The sequence below is a fragment of the Anneissia japonica genome, unplaced genomic scaffold (assembly GCF_011630105.1).
Source record: "Anneissia japonica isolate Jap-2015-1 unplaced genomic scaffold, ASM1163010v1 scaffold287833_len2544123_cov190, whole genome shotgun sequence".
Taxonomy (NCBI): domain Eukaryota; kingdom Metazoa; phylum Echinodermata; class Crinoidea; order Comatulida; family Comatulidae; genus Anneissia; species Anneissia japonica.
The window spans coordinates 868,476-885,552 of NW_022757233.1; the positions used below are offsets into that span (position 1 = coordinate 868,476).

The 17,077-nt window shown below is 34.4% G+C and overlaps 1 protein-coding gene across 1 annotated transcript in view; it reads left to right on the forward strand.

Annotated features, from left to right (window-relative positions):
- Positions 1–17,077, forward strand: part of LOC117124568 (neuronal acetylcholine receptor subunit alpha-3-like) — a 30,109-nt gene that overhangs the window by 9,568 nt on the left and 3,464 nt on the right. Inside the window, exons 2-5 of the mRNA XM_033270848.1 lie at positions 8,265–8,404; positions 11,068–11,177; positions 12,060–12,928; positions 16,711–16,856. Coding sequence (XP_033126739.1) covers positions 8,265–8,404; positions 11,068–11,177; positions 12,060–12,928; positions 16,711–16,856 — 1,265 coding nt within the window. The remainder of the gene's footprint in view (positions 1–8,264; positions 8,405–11,067; positions 11,178–12,059; positions 12,929–16,710; positions 16,857–17,077) is intronic.

The following is a 17,077-nucleotide window of genomic DNA, read 5'->3' on the forward strand; positions in this document are numbered from 1 at the left end:
TCAAAACATTCTTTATCCAAAATAGTCATAATCACGAAAAATGGGCATGAAAAACCAGATCACATCCTAAAAACAAATTTATGCACCTTCGCCTCAGCAGTCGCAGACGTACTCGATGGAGTTTATGTCATACCCAGGTAAGGGCACTAATCTGTTTTCAAATGTGGACCTGGGAGGTGGGGGGGGGGGCATTTCGGAAGTTTACCACACCCACCTCAGACCACCCACCATGGTTGGGGCTGAGCTGCCAAAATTCGAGAATAGTACCACTAGAGGGCCGGAATGATACTTTTATATAGTAACATTTATCATCAACACATCACCATTATATATTCAAAATGAAGCGCCAACAAATTTCTTATAATATTTTATCAGGGATCTACTTATAATCCAGGACAAATTAGTCCTAACTGTAGCTTACTAAGCTTTACTATAATAATTATGATCAACAAATCACAACTTTCTTTTTCTGCTTAAGCACAATTAAGTTGTCTTTAATTGTTAGTATTATTAATATTATTATATTATTCGGGCACGTGGTCGTATAGCATGTTGTGTTCCCGCGCCGTCAGATCTTCTGAACATGCAGGATATGTGTCGATGTAATATAGGGCACCGTATAGTCTACAAGTCGTGGTGCTGTTAAAAAGTGAGGGAACGCACGAAATATGAATGAAGTAGGCTAAATTGCCAATATCTCAGCATAATAATGCCTAATAATGCTGTACAAATTAAGCTAAACAGACGATTATCATCAGTTTCTTCTTGGCGCGACCAGTCGACTTCTCACACCATCTTAGGAGTACGTCGTCAATACAGTTTGCGATAGAAATTTTACCAAAAGCTACCGGTATCAGATAAAACGTTGAAATTTAGAATTTGGCTGACATCAACAATTACTAGTCTAACCATACGCCAATAGTATTAGCATACTAACGTTTTCTTTAACTAGTACATCGTATTCGAACATTATTTCAGCTTCTGTTCTGAAATGCAGGTCACGAAAAAAATTGTTTCTGTGGATTTGTGTCCTTTTAGTGTAGCTAGTGATGGGTTATGAAGACGTCATTACACTCCAGTCACTCTCATTAGAAACATATGTAATTTTTGACAAGTAAAGGAAAGAGAGATTAGTGCAAATCATTTTATATTTATAGAATGCAGGGACTGAATGCAGTTTTCGTCACATATCTTATGAATTAATTAAAAAACTAAAACATCACGAGGTTTTTTTTTTTGTTTTTTTGTTTTTTTAACATTTACTGTTTAACATTTACTGAAAGCCATAACTAGACTGAATTGTACGCAGTTGTGGTAACGCTTTCCTACAGCCTACCACAGTGTTAGTCTGACCAGGGAACAGTTAAATTTCACTTTTCCGTGATCTGACCACGGATTGTAAATCAAAAGGGAATTAAAACAGTCCTTGACTTTACTTAACGCGCGGACAACCTACCATCGCGCGTGCAACTCGTGGAGAACCACCTACGTAACGTGTAGAAAACGTGGATGTCCATGGGCAGGCCTAATCGTTTTGTGATGTGAGTTAATAATATTACCTAGGCCCCCTATATTATAGTTTAGTTGCAAAGTCGTAGAAAAAACTCGTCAGAGGCAGAGACAAATATTGACCAAGTAATGGCATCGCTTGATGTAGTATGCACGTGTCAATTAAAGTGATGTAAATTATACTTTAAATAAATAAATACCCACTTCAGAGGATATTAGGCTTAATCAGCAACAACTGTTCGCTACTGGGTATACTTTTCGTGACCAAATAACCGAAAATCATGCTGTATGATGGAAGTAAAGAACATTAGCATAATCCTATCAATATTTGTCACTTTGTTGGCAACTGGCTGACCTATGAATTGCATTGAAATCATTCATTGCAAGTTTCTCAATGTTTTGATTTTAACTTCGAAACACTATTATTATTATTATTATTATTATTATTATTATTATTATTATTATTATTATTATTATTGCATCATTGCAAGTTTCTCAATGTTTTGATTTTAACTTCGAAACACTATTATTATTATTATTATTATTATTATTATTATTATTATTATTATTATTATTATTATTATTGTTATTATTATTATTATTTTTATAGGCCTAGATATTATAATTGATATATTATATTTAACATTATATTTATTAGTACATTATTATTACTTAGTGTTATTATTGTAGAAAATAAAACTCAGGATATTCAGTACTTTATGACTAGTTTATTTATGACAGTACACAAGCTTTCGTGCACACAGTGCACTTCTTCAGGTTAATTCACATTCACCTGAAGAAGTGCACTGTGTGCACGAAAGCTTGTGTACTGTCATAAATAAACTAGTCATAAAGTACTGAATATCCTGAGTTTTATTTTCTATTATATATTAGACTAGTACGGCTTATCTATTTTTAGTTATTATTGTGTTATTAATATTGATGTTATATTTGTCATACTGTTCTTATACTTATTAGTTACGGTATTGCTATAATAATAATAATTATTATTATTATTACTATTATTGTTATATATTATTATTATTATTATTATTATTATTATTAACTGTTATTATTGTTATTGTATGCAACATCATGTATGTATACATATGTATGTATGTATGCATTAACCATATAGTCCCAGAGATATGTTTGTAAACCCGACTGAAAACATTATTAGTATTCTACCTCATATGCCAAACGTTTTACCGTTTCTTATAAGGTTACACATTTTACTCTGTTAATGACTACATGCGCTAACGTGAGATGGTTTCATTCTGAGTAAGTTTGGCAAACGCTAAATGCACTTAATTATTCAGGTAATCAGTTGTGTATTTAACACGTAGTCGGTTCGATATGCACAAAGTGATTTTTAGAGCCCAGAAAGCTTCACTCGCAATCCCCATTCTGTAATAGGCCTACATTATGACATTCTAATCCCAAATAATAATTGTCTGTATTTCGATCTAATAGTCTGTAGTTCAGCCAACTTTCTCGTTATCATCGTAAACATCATTATAGCAATCATGATAGTTGATACCTACTCCATCATTATACCTCAAGATTGCATTGATATCGCTTTCTTCATTATAATAATCAATAGAATTGCTCATGATCTTTTCATAACTATCCATGCTTCCTTAATATTGATAATAATTATTATTAAATTATTATATGATTAAGCCTATTAATATTATAATCAGAATAAATATTATTATTATTATTAATCTAATAATGTAGGCTATACCTCATAATTGCATACGGTACATTATTGCGGGCCTATGTTCTATGTCTTGCATGATTATATTCATTTACATATTTAGTTGTTTACTTAATAGTTAAAAAAAACCAAATAATTATTTAATTCAATCAAATTTATCCAACATTGGACGTTTATTTGTTTTATTTATTTATCTATTTAGAGGCACAACACATGAGCCAATGAGTGTCAATAGCGAATAATATATCACTGTCCTACGTGTAGATGACAATCCCTTACACAAGAAAAAACATACACACACGATGCTTTACACAAACTAAATCTCAATATCATAGGTTTAGGGAGTGGATTTTGGTTGTGAGAAAATATCCTGCAACACTGACGGGAATGGAGTCCATAGGGACACCCAATTTTTACAGGTAATTTGTTGAAAGGGCTTCAAGACAATCCTTTCAATTGATTCAAAGTCTTAAATAATTCAGAGCTTAAAATACACGGTGTTAATGCCCTGATATGAATCAATGCGATGATACGTGATCTTTGAGCTAATTAGAACGTGTTTCGATTATTAAGAATCTTTAATTCTTGAACGAAATTAGAGAAGAAACGGGACACTCGGAATGCAATACAACCGGGGAGGTGTAATGATGTACCCAAGCTGGCTTAGAATCATAAGGCTGTTCTAAACGTACAGCGCTCTTCAATGTTAGATTGTCATATTTATGCAATTAAACAAGTTGTAGTGTACCTTCTCTGATTCATTTAGTTCTTTCAAAAGCCATCTTGTAGTTCAAATTGCACATGCCTATTTTGTATTATATTTCTCATACATCCAACAGCAAACAACATCGCCAATTACGGGATACAGTAAAATACATTTTATTATATACCGTTTTTATTAGAATAAATACCCCACTGTGAATAAACATCCCCCGAATAAACGCACCCCTAGAACCTCATTTGGAATAAACGTCTAACTCGAACCCAGGCGTTTATTATTTTATCGTTTAAACTCCCCCTAAATGACTGTAAACAAATCTAATGGAAACAATATCATTCTATTCTCAACATATTCTATCAATTCTACTCCAGTAGAATTACATTTTTTTCAAAATCTGCTTGGGATCAATAAGTCTTTATAACACATTTTGTACCACACTGTTTGAAAAGCCTGGCTACGGCATTGTACACTAGTATACTTAGGCCTATTAGTTAATTATACTCCAACACACGAGCGTACGGATTGCTCCGAGTTCCTCTCTATTCATTGTTTATGTGAAAGACATGGGCTGATGTGTTCATAGGACCGGAGTAGAATTTTAAACAACTTTCCCAATCACTGTTCGTACACTTTCTATACAGGTTGAAGGAAGCAAAAACTGTCGAGTCTGAGTGTAATCGGCTAATTAAATAGGCCTATCTAAAAAGGGAAATTCAAAAGAGACTGGACAAGTACCAACTAAGGATTTGAAGCATATCGACGGATTAGCCTGCTGTTAATATGCGTGGGCGTGAGGTACACAGTCGAAGCCCCGGTGGAGTCGGCGAAACCACCAAAGCAAGAGGATTTTTGTGCTTTATGGGTCTAAGTAATGCTATATAAGCAGATATGTTTGAAAATGCCTGTGTCTGGGTGGGTCTGCAGTGCATTAGTTGGGTTGGAGGACTTATTTTGAAAATTTTAAGAGGGGGCTTCGCCAGAAAAGAGGGGGGGGGGCGGTTTGTTAGAAAAGGGGGATTCTCCCGAACCTGTCTCTTTTACCCCCCCCCCCCCACCCTGGATACGGGCCTGAGGCGCCAAACAGTAATGCAACAGTCTGTATACATTAATGGAGTTTAAATGGGAAAACGATTAATGATGTATAAAATAAATTAAAAGTTTCACATTCTGAACTACATTCTAGCCCTAAACAATCAAACACCGCCCTTCCAGGCCTACCTTTACCCGACTCACAGATTGTTCAAAACCCTGGCGAGAACACCGAATCGATAGGAATCAATAAGTGGAGCATTTTCTCCACAGCGAATGGTTATTTTTAATTTCTGTTTTGTATTTAGACAACACATTGCCTATCACGTTTCGAAATACATTTGTTCTCCTGACGTTCCACATGAGAACTGTACCGTATTGTGATACGAAATCTTTCATTCAATTATTTGTATCAGTTATGTTGAAATTGTGAACCTTTGATAATGACATGCGAATGGTAACCGTCAATCAGCCAACCTATTGTTGAATGGACAGTTGAGTTATTTTGAGGGCAACCTTTTCATATAAACTTAATTAAATTAAATGACACACTTTAAATGCACCCGATAATGTTATTACTGTTTTGAATTTGCAATATAAATCATTTTGATGGCAATATTTGCGCGAATAATTTAATTCCATCAATTGCCTAGTTAACCGTTAAAATTGTACACTCATCCATAGCTATGTAAACGTGTATTAATACAAATACTTACCGTATACGGTTATTCAATCAACTTGAAATGCATCTCATCTCTAAAATGCCAACACCCACTTGCGTTAAGGCACACGGAAATAACCATGGTTACTTACCGGTATTTCGGTAACATTAATGATCAATTAATGATAATAATATACTTATCATTTCTGTTCTCATTTTTAATTTGAAATAATTTTGAAAAATAAATATAATAAAATAATTATCGTTATCATTTTTGTTCTCATTTTTAATTTGAAATAAATTTGAAAAATTAATTATGACAATAATCAGTTTACATTTTATTCTATTATTTATTTCTTTTACAAGATACATGTATTTATTTTACAAATTATAATTGCAAAGCTATATATACAATGTGAATCAAACAGATGGATTTGATAAGCCTTAATAACAATGACTGCTGAGAATACATAACTGTGCAATATTTTATAATTAGAGCATAGTTTTAAATTTAATAGTGGAATCCCATAAGGCCTCATAAGGTAAAGGTATAAAACTTCCAAATAGTGCGCAACAACGATGCTTCAATTATGTGGGATTGAAGATGGTTTATATCTGGAGAGTACCCTCTCTATTATACAATACAAAAATAATTAACTATTTATAACTCTCTTTAACAGAAAATCCTAATTTACGTATTTCATGTGTCCCTCTCACGCAGTGAGCTCATAATTGACTAATTAATGTTGAACTCTCATTTGTCATTCCATGCCCGTCAAAATGTAACATCCATAGATCGCCGGTCTGTAATTGGCCGTAATTTAGCGCGTAGCTGCCTGTAGTAGTACGCGCAACTGTGACGCGCTCTCGTGCTACTTTAAAGAATACATTTTTTTGATCAATCAAATGTCTGTTATAGACATATCGCGATGTCATCCTCCAAGAATAGATGCATGTCTTCACAATCAGCGATCGTAATAACGTATTTGTGTGCGTGTGTGTAGTCATAAGATCAGTCTTGAAAATCCCATCGCTGACGTCATTGGTATTAATCAAAGCCTAGCAAATGGTTCTCGTCAAATATCGAACTCAAAGAACCGCTTTATCAACACAGTTTAGCATATGGACCAGATTCATCAACATTGTAATTTTGAAATGGTATTACAGTACTACTTCTAAGTTGTTACTATTTCGTTGCACAGATCCCTGTAGGCGAAGTATGGTAAATAGAGCAGACAATATCTTTGATTTGTTTTCTCGGTGTCATTAGGAGACACTAAAGTAAATTATACACGACTATTAAGATTAAATCAATTAATTGTCTAATTATGTCTTATAAATTAGTCCCGTTTTATGGAGCATTCGTAAATAGTAAAAGAGTATCGATCAGCCTCAACCTCGTTATCTGGTTCGCACTGGAATCCAATAAAATATCTGATCATTTTATGTGAGTAGGCCTAGATTTTTTTTATTTCTTTTACCGAACGGTACCTGATAGGCCTGTATCTTGAAAAATATAAGCAGATATTGAAAAGTTTGTGGAACACATTCGATAATATCATCATAATAATAGCGAGTACGGTATTAAAAATAGAATTTCTTATCATCCTTGTACTTTTAATCACGTGACTTTATTAAAATTGTGGATGGTTTTAGATTTCATTTGATATGAGCCGTAGGGGTTGTCATATATTCCTTTAGGGTACACAGGTGCATCCAGTATACGGACAATGAACTGAGTCCAGTCGACAACTTTAAGTTGTTTACTAAACTTCTCTCTAACTTGAACTACAGACTCTACGGCAGTCCATTACCTCATAAATATGACAATAAAAATGCCTATTAAATACGCTTTACGTCATCATATATGAAAAGAGAACGAAGCCAAATTGAGTGATTTTAATGAGCCCAGCTGATGGGACCCAGTTGGTAATATTTCTGGCCTATAATAATTTAATGAGAGAAGTAACTTTCGTCGATGTCGAATGGAAACCAGAAGGGAATTCTCATCAACGAATGGCCATGTAACGACGCTTGATGAAAGCGAATGTAAATAAATTTGGTGGTAATGTTTTCCTATGTAATCTACATAGAAAATGACAACCGAGATGCCACCGTACCAGGCCAGCATGCAACAACCTATCAAAGGAGGCAGTGGTGGCAGATAGGCTTAGGCATTATATGAGAGAAAGCTGATGACACTACAAGGGGCTCAGTCTGATAGTCCTAAATTCCGTAGGGGAAAGCGGTGTCGGGGTTGTCCTCTTCTGAGACGTTTTAAATCATATCTGACGTGACGGGTCGCGGAAGACGAGGGGGATATGACCTATCTGACGGATAATCGGGGCATTGCCCTGCCCTTGGCTAGTGCCGTAGACCTTGTAGTCTACCTGAGACCTAAACCTGGTGACTATGGATGAGGGATATTAGCAGTCGAAAGAAGGTAAAATGAGAATTTTCCAGGGGGTCAGTCGCTTGGAGGTCCAGCTCGAGTTATCTAAGTAAAGGCCACTGATGACACCATTCAACTTAAATTAAATTTTTATTAACATGCTAATGTTAATAATTATGTGCATACAATTAAAAAACTGAAATTTAAAACGGACTATAATTATCTTTTACAGGGAGTGATAGTTCATCAGCAGAAGCAAGACTTCGGGAGACACTATTCAGGCATTATAACAAACTCCCACTTCCGGTCAAGAATGCCACTGACCGCCTGGACATCATGTTCGACGTGTATCTCCAACAACTCATTGATGTGGTAAGGCATCACACACAAACAATTTTTTTTAAAATATTCATAAATCCATATCAAAATAGCCGGCCCTACATTCTTAATATTTGTCCCCCCCCCCACCCCGACAGTATTATTGAGAACTTGACATTTTTTTTACTAAACTAGGCCAATGCAAGTTTGTATTCGGTCTGACACTAAAAACAGCAATAAAACTGAAAATCAAATTTGGAAAGAATTTGAGACACATACCTTCATGGTCAGAGACTAATTTAGGGATAAAACAACAGTTTTATGAGAATAATAATATTGCAATTTGAATGACAAATTCGAATGCACATCAAGCTCTAAGCCAACCGTCAGCGCAAAATACTCCGAACATTGCATTACACGATCACCGGATACGGTGCAAAAATAGCATATTTATATTTCGAAATTGTTCCATTCTGTACCCAAGCTCTTGTCCAGGCGTTCATGGCCCTATCGTTTTTTAATTAAACAAAAAAAAAAAAAAAAAAAAAAAAAAAAAAAAAAAAAAACCACAAAACATATTAAACAAAAAAAAAAAAAAAAAAAAAAAAAAAAAAACACTATAGATGGGAAACGTGATGCATTAAAGTAAATCGGGTTGTTTTTGTGTAATTTAAAAACTACGTTGCAATACAGAAAAAAGTAGAGAACTCTGACTCTGCCATGTCTTATAACTTAACATTTGTAAATTGCACCATACATGCAATAAAAAATGAGCTCGCGTTAGTTGACCATTGAACTTCCAAAGGAATCTAGGCCGAGAAATGTTAAGCGATTATTCGTTGTGTTTCAGTAGTTTAAATTGTTTGTGGGCCTAGTAGCCTATTACCGCGTTTATCAGCCCTGATGGGCATCTTTTTCCAATTGTTATTTGTTAGCTACATGGATAATCATACTGAAATGGGTATAAACGTATTTGTAGGCCCTATATTTTTAACGGGATATACATAAACGGTGTTTTGAGCCAAAAACAGATGAACGGCAAATATTTACGGTACATTCATCAAATCTTCAATTATCAAAACGGATGACCAATGTAGCACAGATTCCCCCTCGGGATACATTGTGTATATCCTATGCTGAACGTACCATGATTAAACTTTGGAAATGATTAAAATACTGAACTCTAACGAAGAGTAAAACGAAAATATGAGATTCAAGTTTATTGTGTTTTTCAGTGTAATGAAAAACACGTTTTCACTACCATAGTTTTTTTTATAAACTTTTGTATCGGCCACATTTTCTGTGTATATATTTGAAGCACCGACTTTTTCCTACCCTCTGCCCCAGAGTGTCGCCCCAGCCTACCTAAAAAGTGGCCTATAGGTTAATTATCTTTGTTAGGTAAAAAGTTAAAGGCAGGATAATTCAAACCCATAACATTGTTGAGGGAAGATTGTGTAAAATTACGTACACTGTTATTTTGAAGGAGTTATTTTAACTCGAAAGGAGTTATTCTGTACCTTTTTTTAGGTACAGAATAACTCCTTTGGAGTTAAAATAACTCCTTCAAACAGTGTAGGCCTACAATTTCGAAGAGTGGCTGTAGACTAGACTCGCTGGTCTAAACTTAAAACGATTTCTTTTTCCCGTGATGAGAAAAATTCATTGCCATCTGCGACATTTATTATTCCATAATATTATAAACACAGTATTTATTCCTAAAATAACATAGACTCAAGGTCAGTACGTATTAACAACACCAAACAATCTGTTATTATTTGAATCGTAGACGAAATTGTTTATTTAATTGAAAAATATAACCAGCATCTGTAACGTGTGTAAACACGCGATATTTTGACATTGGTGTTGATATTGATATTCATCCGCCGTCTGAATCTCGATCCTGAACAAATAGTTTTACAATAGAAACAGCCTATCTAAACACCGGCACATGCATCCCGTGAACTTTTAAGGACAGGTTGGGGGCGGGTTTTACTTTCGATGTCCGTCCATAAATCTGTTTTTTTATAGACATGAAGCTGTTTACCTTGAGCTAAAAAACATCAACAATAGAATTTATAATTGAAAATGAAGACGACAAAATATTTTCCTTTACTTAAATAACCTCGTTTCTATTTCATGGGCTTAGAGTCTCACTCATTCAATATAATTATTCATATAGAAAAAAATATGTGGGAAAAAATCGAATTGTTTCGATTGGTGTCTGGGAGACTGATAACTTTTATGATCTATTGGCCTATTGACAACGCCTTCCTCCTCCTTGACGCTTCTCTACAGCACATAAAGTACTGTAAGTAAACAGTGGCGGATTAAATGGAGGAGGTGGGGGAGTATAAACAAAAAATTGGAAAAAAAAGAAGATTTAGAGTGCCAGTTCCGGCTATGTGCCATAATCATAAATTGTATTACTTCAGCCCTAACTATTGTGGCGCTGAGATGGTCTAGACCCTGCCACCTCTTGAATATTATGACATGCAGCATCAAACTTCAAATAACTACTTCTTAGGTTGTTTTTATTTACTTTATTTATTTACTTACTTTCTTGATCCTGGTACTCTGAATCAAAGTTGGAATATGTCTTTAAAATGATGAACTTACCTTGAAATAATTTAATAAGAAACCAGGTAATTAAAGCTATTAGTTAACGTCATTCACGTCAATTGAAGAATGACTTGTATTTTATTATCTGCTGTAAGGAATGGGTTGATCATCGGCTTAATTGGGATGTTAATGAGTATGATGGAGTGTCAAGTATCATAGTACCAACCAGCATGATATGGACACCGGATATTCTGATTTACAACAAGTAAGTGCGATATTGTATTCATTCACCATGGCAACAGTATACCTTTAATGTAGTATTAGAAATTGATCAAATAAATAATGTTTCAGAAGTTCCACTGTATCATTCCTGTAGACTTTTTATTTTTATATTTTTTAAAAATTTAAAACATCTTTACCCAGGATACCTTTTCAGGCAGATGTTAATGCCTGTTTTTAACAATGGTCCTGCACAATAATTACAATGAAAAAAATACACAGTCTACACTAAACAATATACAGTTAAGGTAATATAGAAAAAATATTCAAAAAATTCAAGAATCAAGATCTCCAAAAATACAATTTTTACAATAAACAGTAAAACACCAACAAAGAAGAATACATTATTTCACAATAAAATTGTAAAACAATCAACAAAGCACACATTTCATTTGATTACAATTGTTTTTAAAAATCAAAAATACTAAAGATATTAAAAAATTACGGTACGTAAATCAAAAATACTAAAGATATTAAAAAATTACGGTACGTATCGAACGAACACGAAAAATGTGTATTATGTATCTTTATAGGCTTATATGTATGTGTATATGTATGTTTATAGGATTATATATACATTACATATGAATATATATAGGCCTACATATGCTGTTACCTGTACAAGCATATAATATATGTATTTGGCATGTAGGTCCTATATAGAAACTCAATACCGTAGTTAACTGTAAGAAACCTCTGATATATTATTTTTGTTTCAATGACTCAAAACTCGTTGGATGAAATCATTCCCAACCATGAAACTTGGCATAGGCCTATATTTGGTATTCCAATATATATATATATATATATATATTCTGAATGTTATTGCTAGATTGCTTATATGTATATACTGTATATTAATCCACAGTGCTTACGGACCCTTCCACATTCGGTACGCATCAAATGCTACCATTAACAGTAATGGGACCGTGCGTTGGCTCGTACCGTCAGTCTACAAAAGCGCTTGTCGGGTAGACGTGCGCTTCTATCCTTTTGACGAACAGAAATGCCAGCTGAAATTTGGTTCTTGGACCTACAATGGCCTAGCTATCGACTTATTACCATCTCAAAACCCAAATACCTCCAAAATCCGCTTCTGGCCCAACGATGAGTGGGAAGTGGAACTTTCGCTTGGAACGCGTAATGAAAAGACATACCCGTGTTGTCCGGAACCCTACATCGACGTAACGTTTACGATTTCCTTGCAGCGAAAACCATTGTTTTACGTTGCGTACTTGTTACTCCCATGCGGGCTCATATCATTTAATACAATCCTTGTATTTTACCTTCCTGCGGATTGTTCGGAGAAAATGCAACTTTGCACGTGTATCTTACTGTCAATGGCGGTGTTTCTACTGCTCATCTCGCAGCAAATTCCCGCAAACGCCAACAATTTGCCGCTTATTATGAAATATTTGCTGTTCACTAAAATAATTGTCACATCTTCTATTGTACTGACGACTTTTATACTAAATATGAGATTTAGAACGCCCGAGACACACGAGCTTTCGAAGTGGCAAAAGCGGGTATTCTTGGATATTTTTCCTAAGTATTTGAAAATGCGCCGTCCAAACGCATTTTACGCACGGTTCAACCATTCAGAGTCTTCCGAAATAAGAAAAGATAGCATTAAGCTGTTATCATCAAGGGTTGCCAGCATGCTAGCACCCATGTTGGTGACGGAGACATCGTGTTCAAAGCCCGACGACGAAGCCGATGAGAGAGCAGAGAGACAAGGTAAGCTTATAAGATTCATATTATTAGAAGGTATTATTATATTTATACCAATCGTATCAAAACAGATGTATCATCAACATCAGAGACTGCAAGCTATACGGTAGCGGATATTAACCAAATACTATAGAGATTTCTGTTTTATGGCAACACAAAATATCAGGCCTCCGGTACATATTATTTTTCCATCCACTATTATTCTAATTTTAGATTTAAAGTCATAGCATCCATCTGTCATGAGCTAGCTAAGAAACTTAAAAATACAATTCAACATTTAAATTGCTTATTTGTGATTAATTATTTTCATTTAAAAATGAGAATTCGAAAAAAAAATCATCACTAGTTAATGGATATATTAGGCCTAATTTTATTCTTTTGTTTAGACCCTTAAAAATTAGATGGGAATCAATTTAAAGATTTTGTGGTAATTTTAGCAATTTCAAAACAAAATTGTGTAACAGTTTAGATTAATATTAATAACACCTCTAAAACTGCGGCGTCGCTGTGACGTTGCTGATGATGATTAGGAAAATACCCAATAACAACAGCACTTATAATTGAAATTATGTCAATTGACATCATCAAAACAATGCACCAAACCAACTGTAACTATCAATCGATTTACGATTACAAATGAATAAAGTCCGGTCTTTAGTATAGTTAGATAGTTTAATCTGTAATTTTGATTGGTTCATGTGGCGGACAATGAATAATATTCATCACTTGTTACGAAGTTCAATTAACTCAGTAAAAACAATAAATGTCTCAGTTGATGGGAGGAAGATGTCACGTTTTCAGGTCATAAACAAATGAACTCCGGTATTATAGATAGTCCTACAGTATATAATTTTCACGGAATAAATGGCTAAAATTAAAAGCCCATGGAACCACTACTACCGAAGTTATGACCCAATCGGTAGAAGAGTTTCTATAAGTTTAAATGTTAAAGTTTTGTGTCATATAGGAAATATTTCGCGTACATAAAAGAAAGAGTGGCGGATTCAAGGAGGAAGCCGGCCCGCAATCCAACCCCCTCCCTTAATATTTCAAAATTATAACAAAAATGGAACAATATAAAATAAATGACAGCAGCACTTTTGAGACTAACAATATAGAATTTATTCTCTAGCTTCGTCCACATAGTGGACTCGATCACAGTCTCCACTGTGTGGACGAAAGCTAGAGAATAAATTCTATATTGTTAGTCTCAAAAGTGCTGCTCTCATTTATTTTATATTGTTCTATAACAGACTAACACTTTTTATTCATCATAACAAAAATGGAGAAAAATGTATTAATATTTAAGTCTGAATGTGCCATTTCCGGCCATCTAGAGGTGCCATAATCATAATCATAATAACCATGATGGGGCTGAGGTGGGTGGACCCACTACCTGTGAAAGTCCCTTCTTGGGCCCCCTCTATTTCGAATTCCTGGATCCGCCATTGAAGAGTATGGAACTTGTTGTTTATTAAGCAAGGTATTTGTATAACCCCGTGGCAGGCCTTCTTATGGGTTCATCTACCGCACTAGATCGACAAGCCTAAGGCATGGAGATTTGTATCTACACACCGTACATCTAATAGAATCAAACCGAATTGTGAGATTCCAATTATTGTATCTACTGACGTAGTTTGTGCTCAAATACGTACATGTAATAATAAAAGTCGTAATAGATATTATGTATGTAAGATCAAATAATTTTTTTACTCATGAAAAATGAAAAATATAACTAGTAGATCTACAATACAGACCACGACGACCGCTAGCTGTCTCTTATACACATCTAGATGTGTATAAGAGACAGGTATTCTGGCTGTGGTGGGGTGGGGGCGGTTGCTAGTGGGGAAAGTTTATTAGCCTACGAGACTGCGTTCTATAGTCAAAACACAAATGTATCATGTTCGATTTTTTATACCGGCATGGTTGTAGTTTCTTCTCTTCAAACAAATTCCTATTCCTGTATTAATTACAATTTAAATATTACAATTACAAGTATGCACTGCATATTGCTTGCCTTTACGGTTCGCCATTGATATGTGGGTGTGTGTGTACCTATGATTGGATATGGTCTATTTACTCCACAAAAAATATGAAGTGGTATTTGTGTTGAAATGGAAATATTATGCAATAGTCAAATTATTAAGAAATATGGGGTATTGGTTTTTAGCGTCACATGTTTAAATATAAAGATGCATTAAAATTATTCCCAGTCAGTTCCCAAAAAAGTTAGTACATAAAACGCTGTACACATTTAATGTAATTGCTCTAATTTGAATATCCACCATACAGGTAAATTTACACGACTGAAAGCATATATTTCCTGGGCGGGAGATAATAATCATAATAATGATGATGACGGCGATGAGATGATGACAACGACGACGACGACGACGATGATGATGATGATGATTATATTAAAATTGTACGCCCTGTCCTCCAGGTTATTAACCCATATTGCGATTATTGTAAACAGTTGTCCTTGTTTTATTTATGATTTTGTTATTAAGCTGTGCCAATAGAAATGCACCTATCTCATTGTGACGCTTTAAGGGATGTAGTTGAAGGTTTTTAAGTCCGTAACTTGAACTAGACACATCTAATACTTTCTGACAATGCAAGGGACGCGCGTTAATTGAAATTCTGTGGGGCAAGAGGCAACTAAATTTGAAATACCGGTATACATTCTGTTATACGATCAGCAGCATTATGAAAGCAGTAAATCATCCGTAGGCCTATTACAGAACCCCGAGCTCATAAGCACGTAATCATGTCAATAGAGAAAATAATTAATTTGGTATACTCCAAATATTCTAATTCGGACTTTATATAATAAGCGTGATGAACTCTTTCACAGCCATGGGGACCCGTAAATTAAACAAACATTATTTGGAAAGTTTGATAATTAAAGCTTAAAAAATTATTATATAAAATTTATTTTATAATTACTGTATATATTTCAGTCAAATATAAAAATAAAGTTTTGAGTTTTTCGTAATACGGCCGCTGCGTATATTGTTTGTTGAATTGCTTTGTGACAACATTTTTGTATGGAATGAGCATGTTGGTTAATGCATGGAGGAAAATTTTGTTACGCGTTATAAGCCTAAAGCAGCCAATAAATTATAGAGAACGAATAGATATAAAATAAGTTAAAAGTCCTGAGAGAATTATTTCAAATAGCAAGTAAATGACTGTTTTAACTTGAGTTGATGAATATAGATGTGTAAATTTACTTTATGTACAGTAGTAATTGATCGTCACAGTTTAAAATAGCAGATTTATTTTATTTAAACATTTAGTCCATATTCTACACAACCGATGTTCTTCGTTTCAATCAATTTTTTTTTTCAAATCCCGCTTGCTTTAGTCGTAATGTCTTGAAGACAGCTGACTCATCAGAAATGTGCGTTAAGTAGTAAAATACATTTTGTTAGTTTTATCATGGAGGTATGGTTGTATGTATTTCGTGTGTATAGAGGAATGTATAATTACAAACATTCTCTCATTCTCAGTCGTATTATGAACATAAAATTCAATACGTGACAACATACAGTAAAACCTTGTTTTCTTAAAATCGCTACACTGTCGCTACATCGTTTTAAGTGCAATCGTTGTAGCAGTCCCCGACTCAATCGGTAACTTGCTTCCCGATTCGACCGACCAATCAGCATCACCGAAAACTGTCGGCGATAGGGTGTAGCGATTGTATGGAGACCAAGCTTAACTTTAAGTTAAACAAACGCTTTCTCAGCTTGTTGAAATGTCGAATGTTTACTCCATAGGCTTACTGAACAAACCTTCTAGTTTGGGACATAGTTCGATGGAGCCTAACGTTTCCACCAATGCATACATTAAAGACGTTAAAGATTCTGTTAATGATATCGTTTATATTACATCTCAGTATGCATTCACAGAGGAAACGTGCAAGGTAAGTAATCACTTGAATGTTTTAAGTTGAACGAGTAATGTGAAGGAATGAGGGCGCAACATTGACAATCATACGCGACAAGTTCAATAAATTTATTATTGTTGTTAATACTACTACTATTACTGTTATTGTCATAATAATTGTCATCATCATAAAATAATTATCATCATCATCCTCATACTTATCCTCACCGTTACCATTATTACCATCATCATCATCAT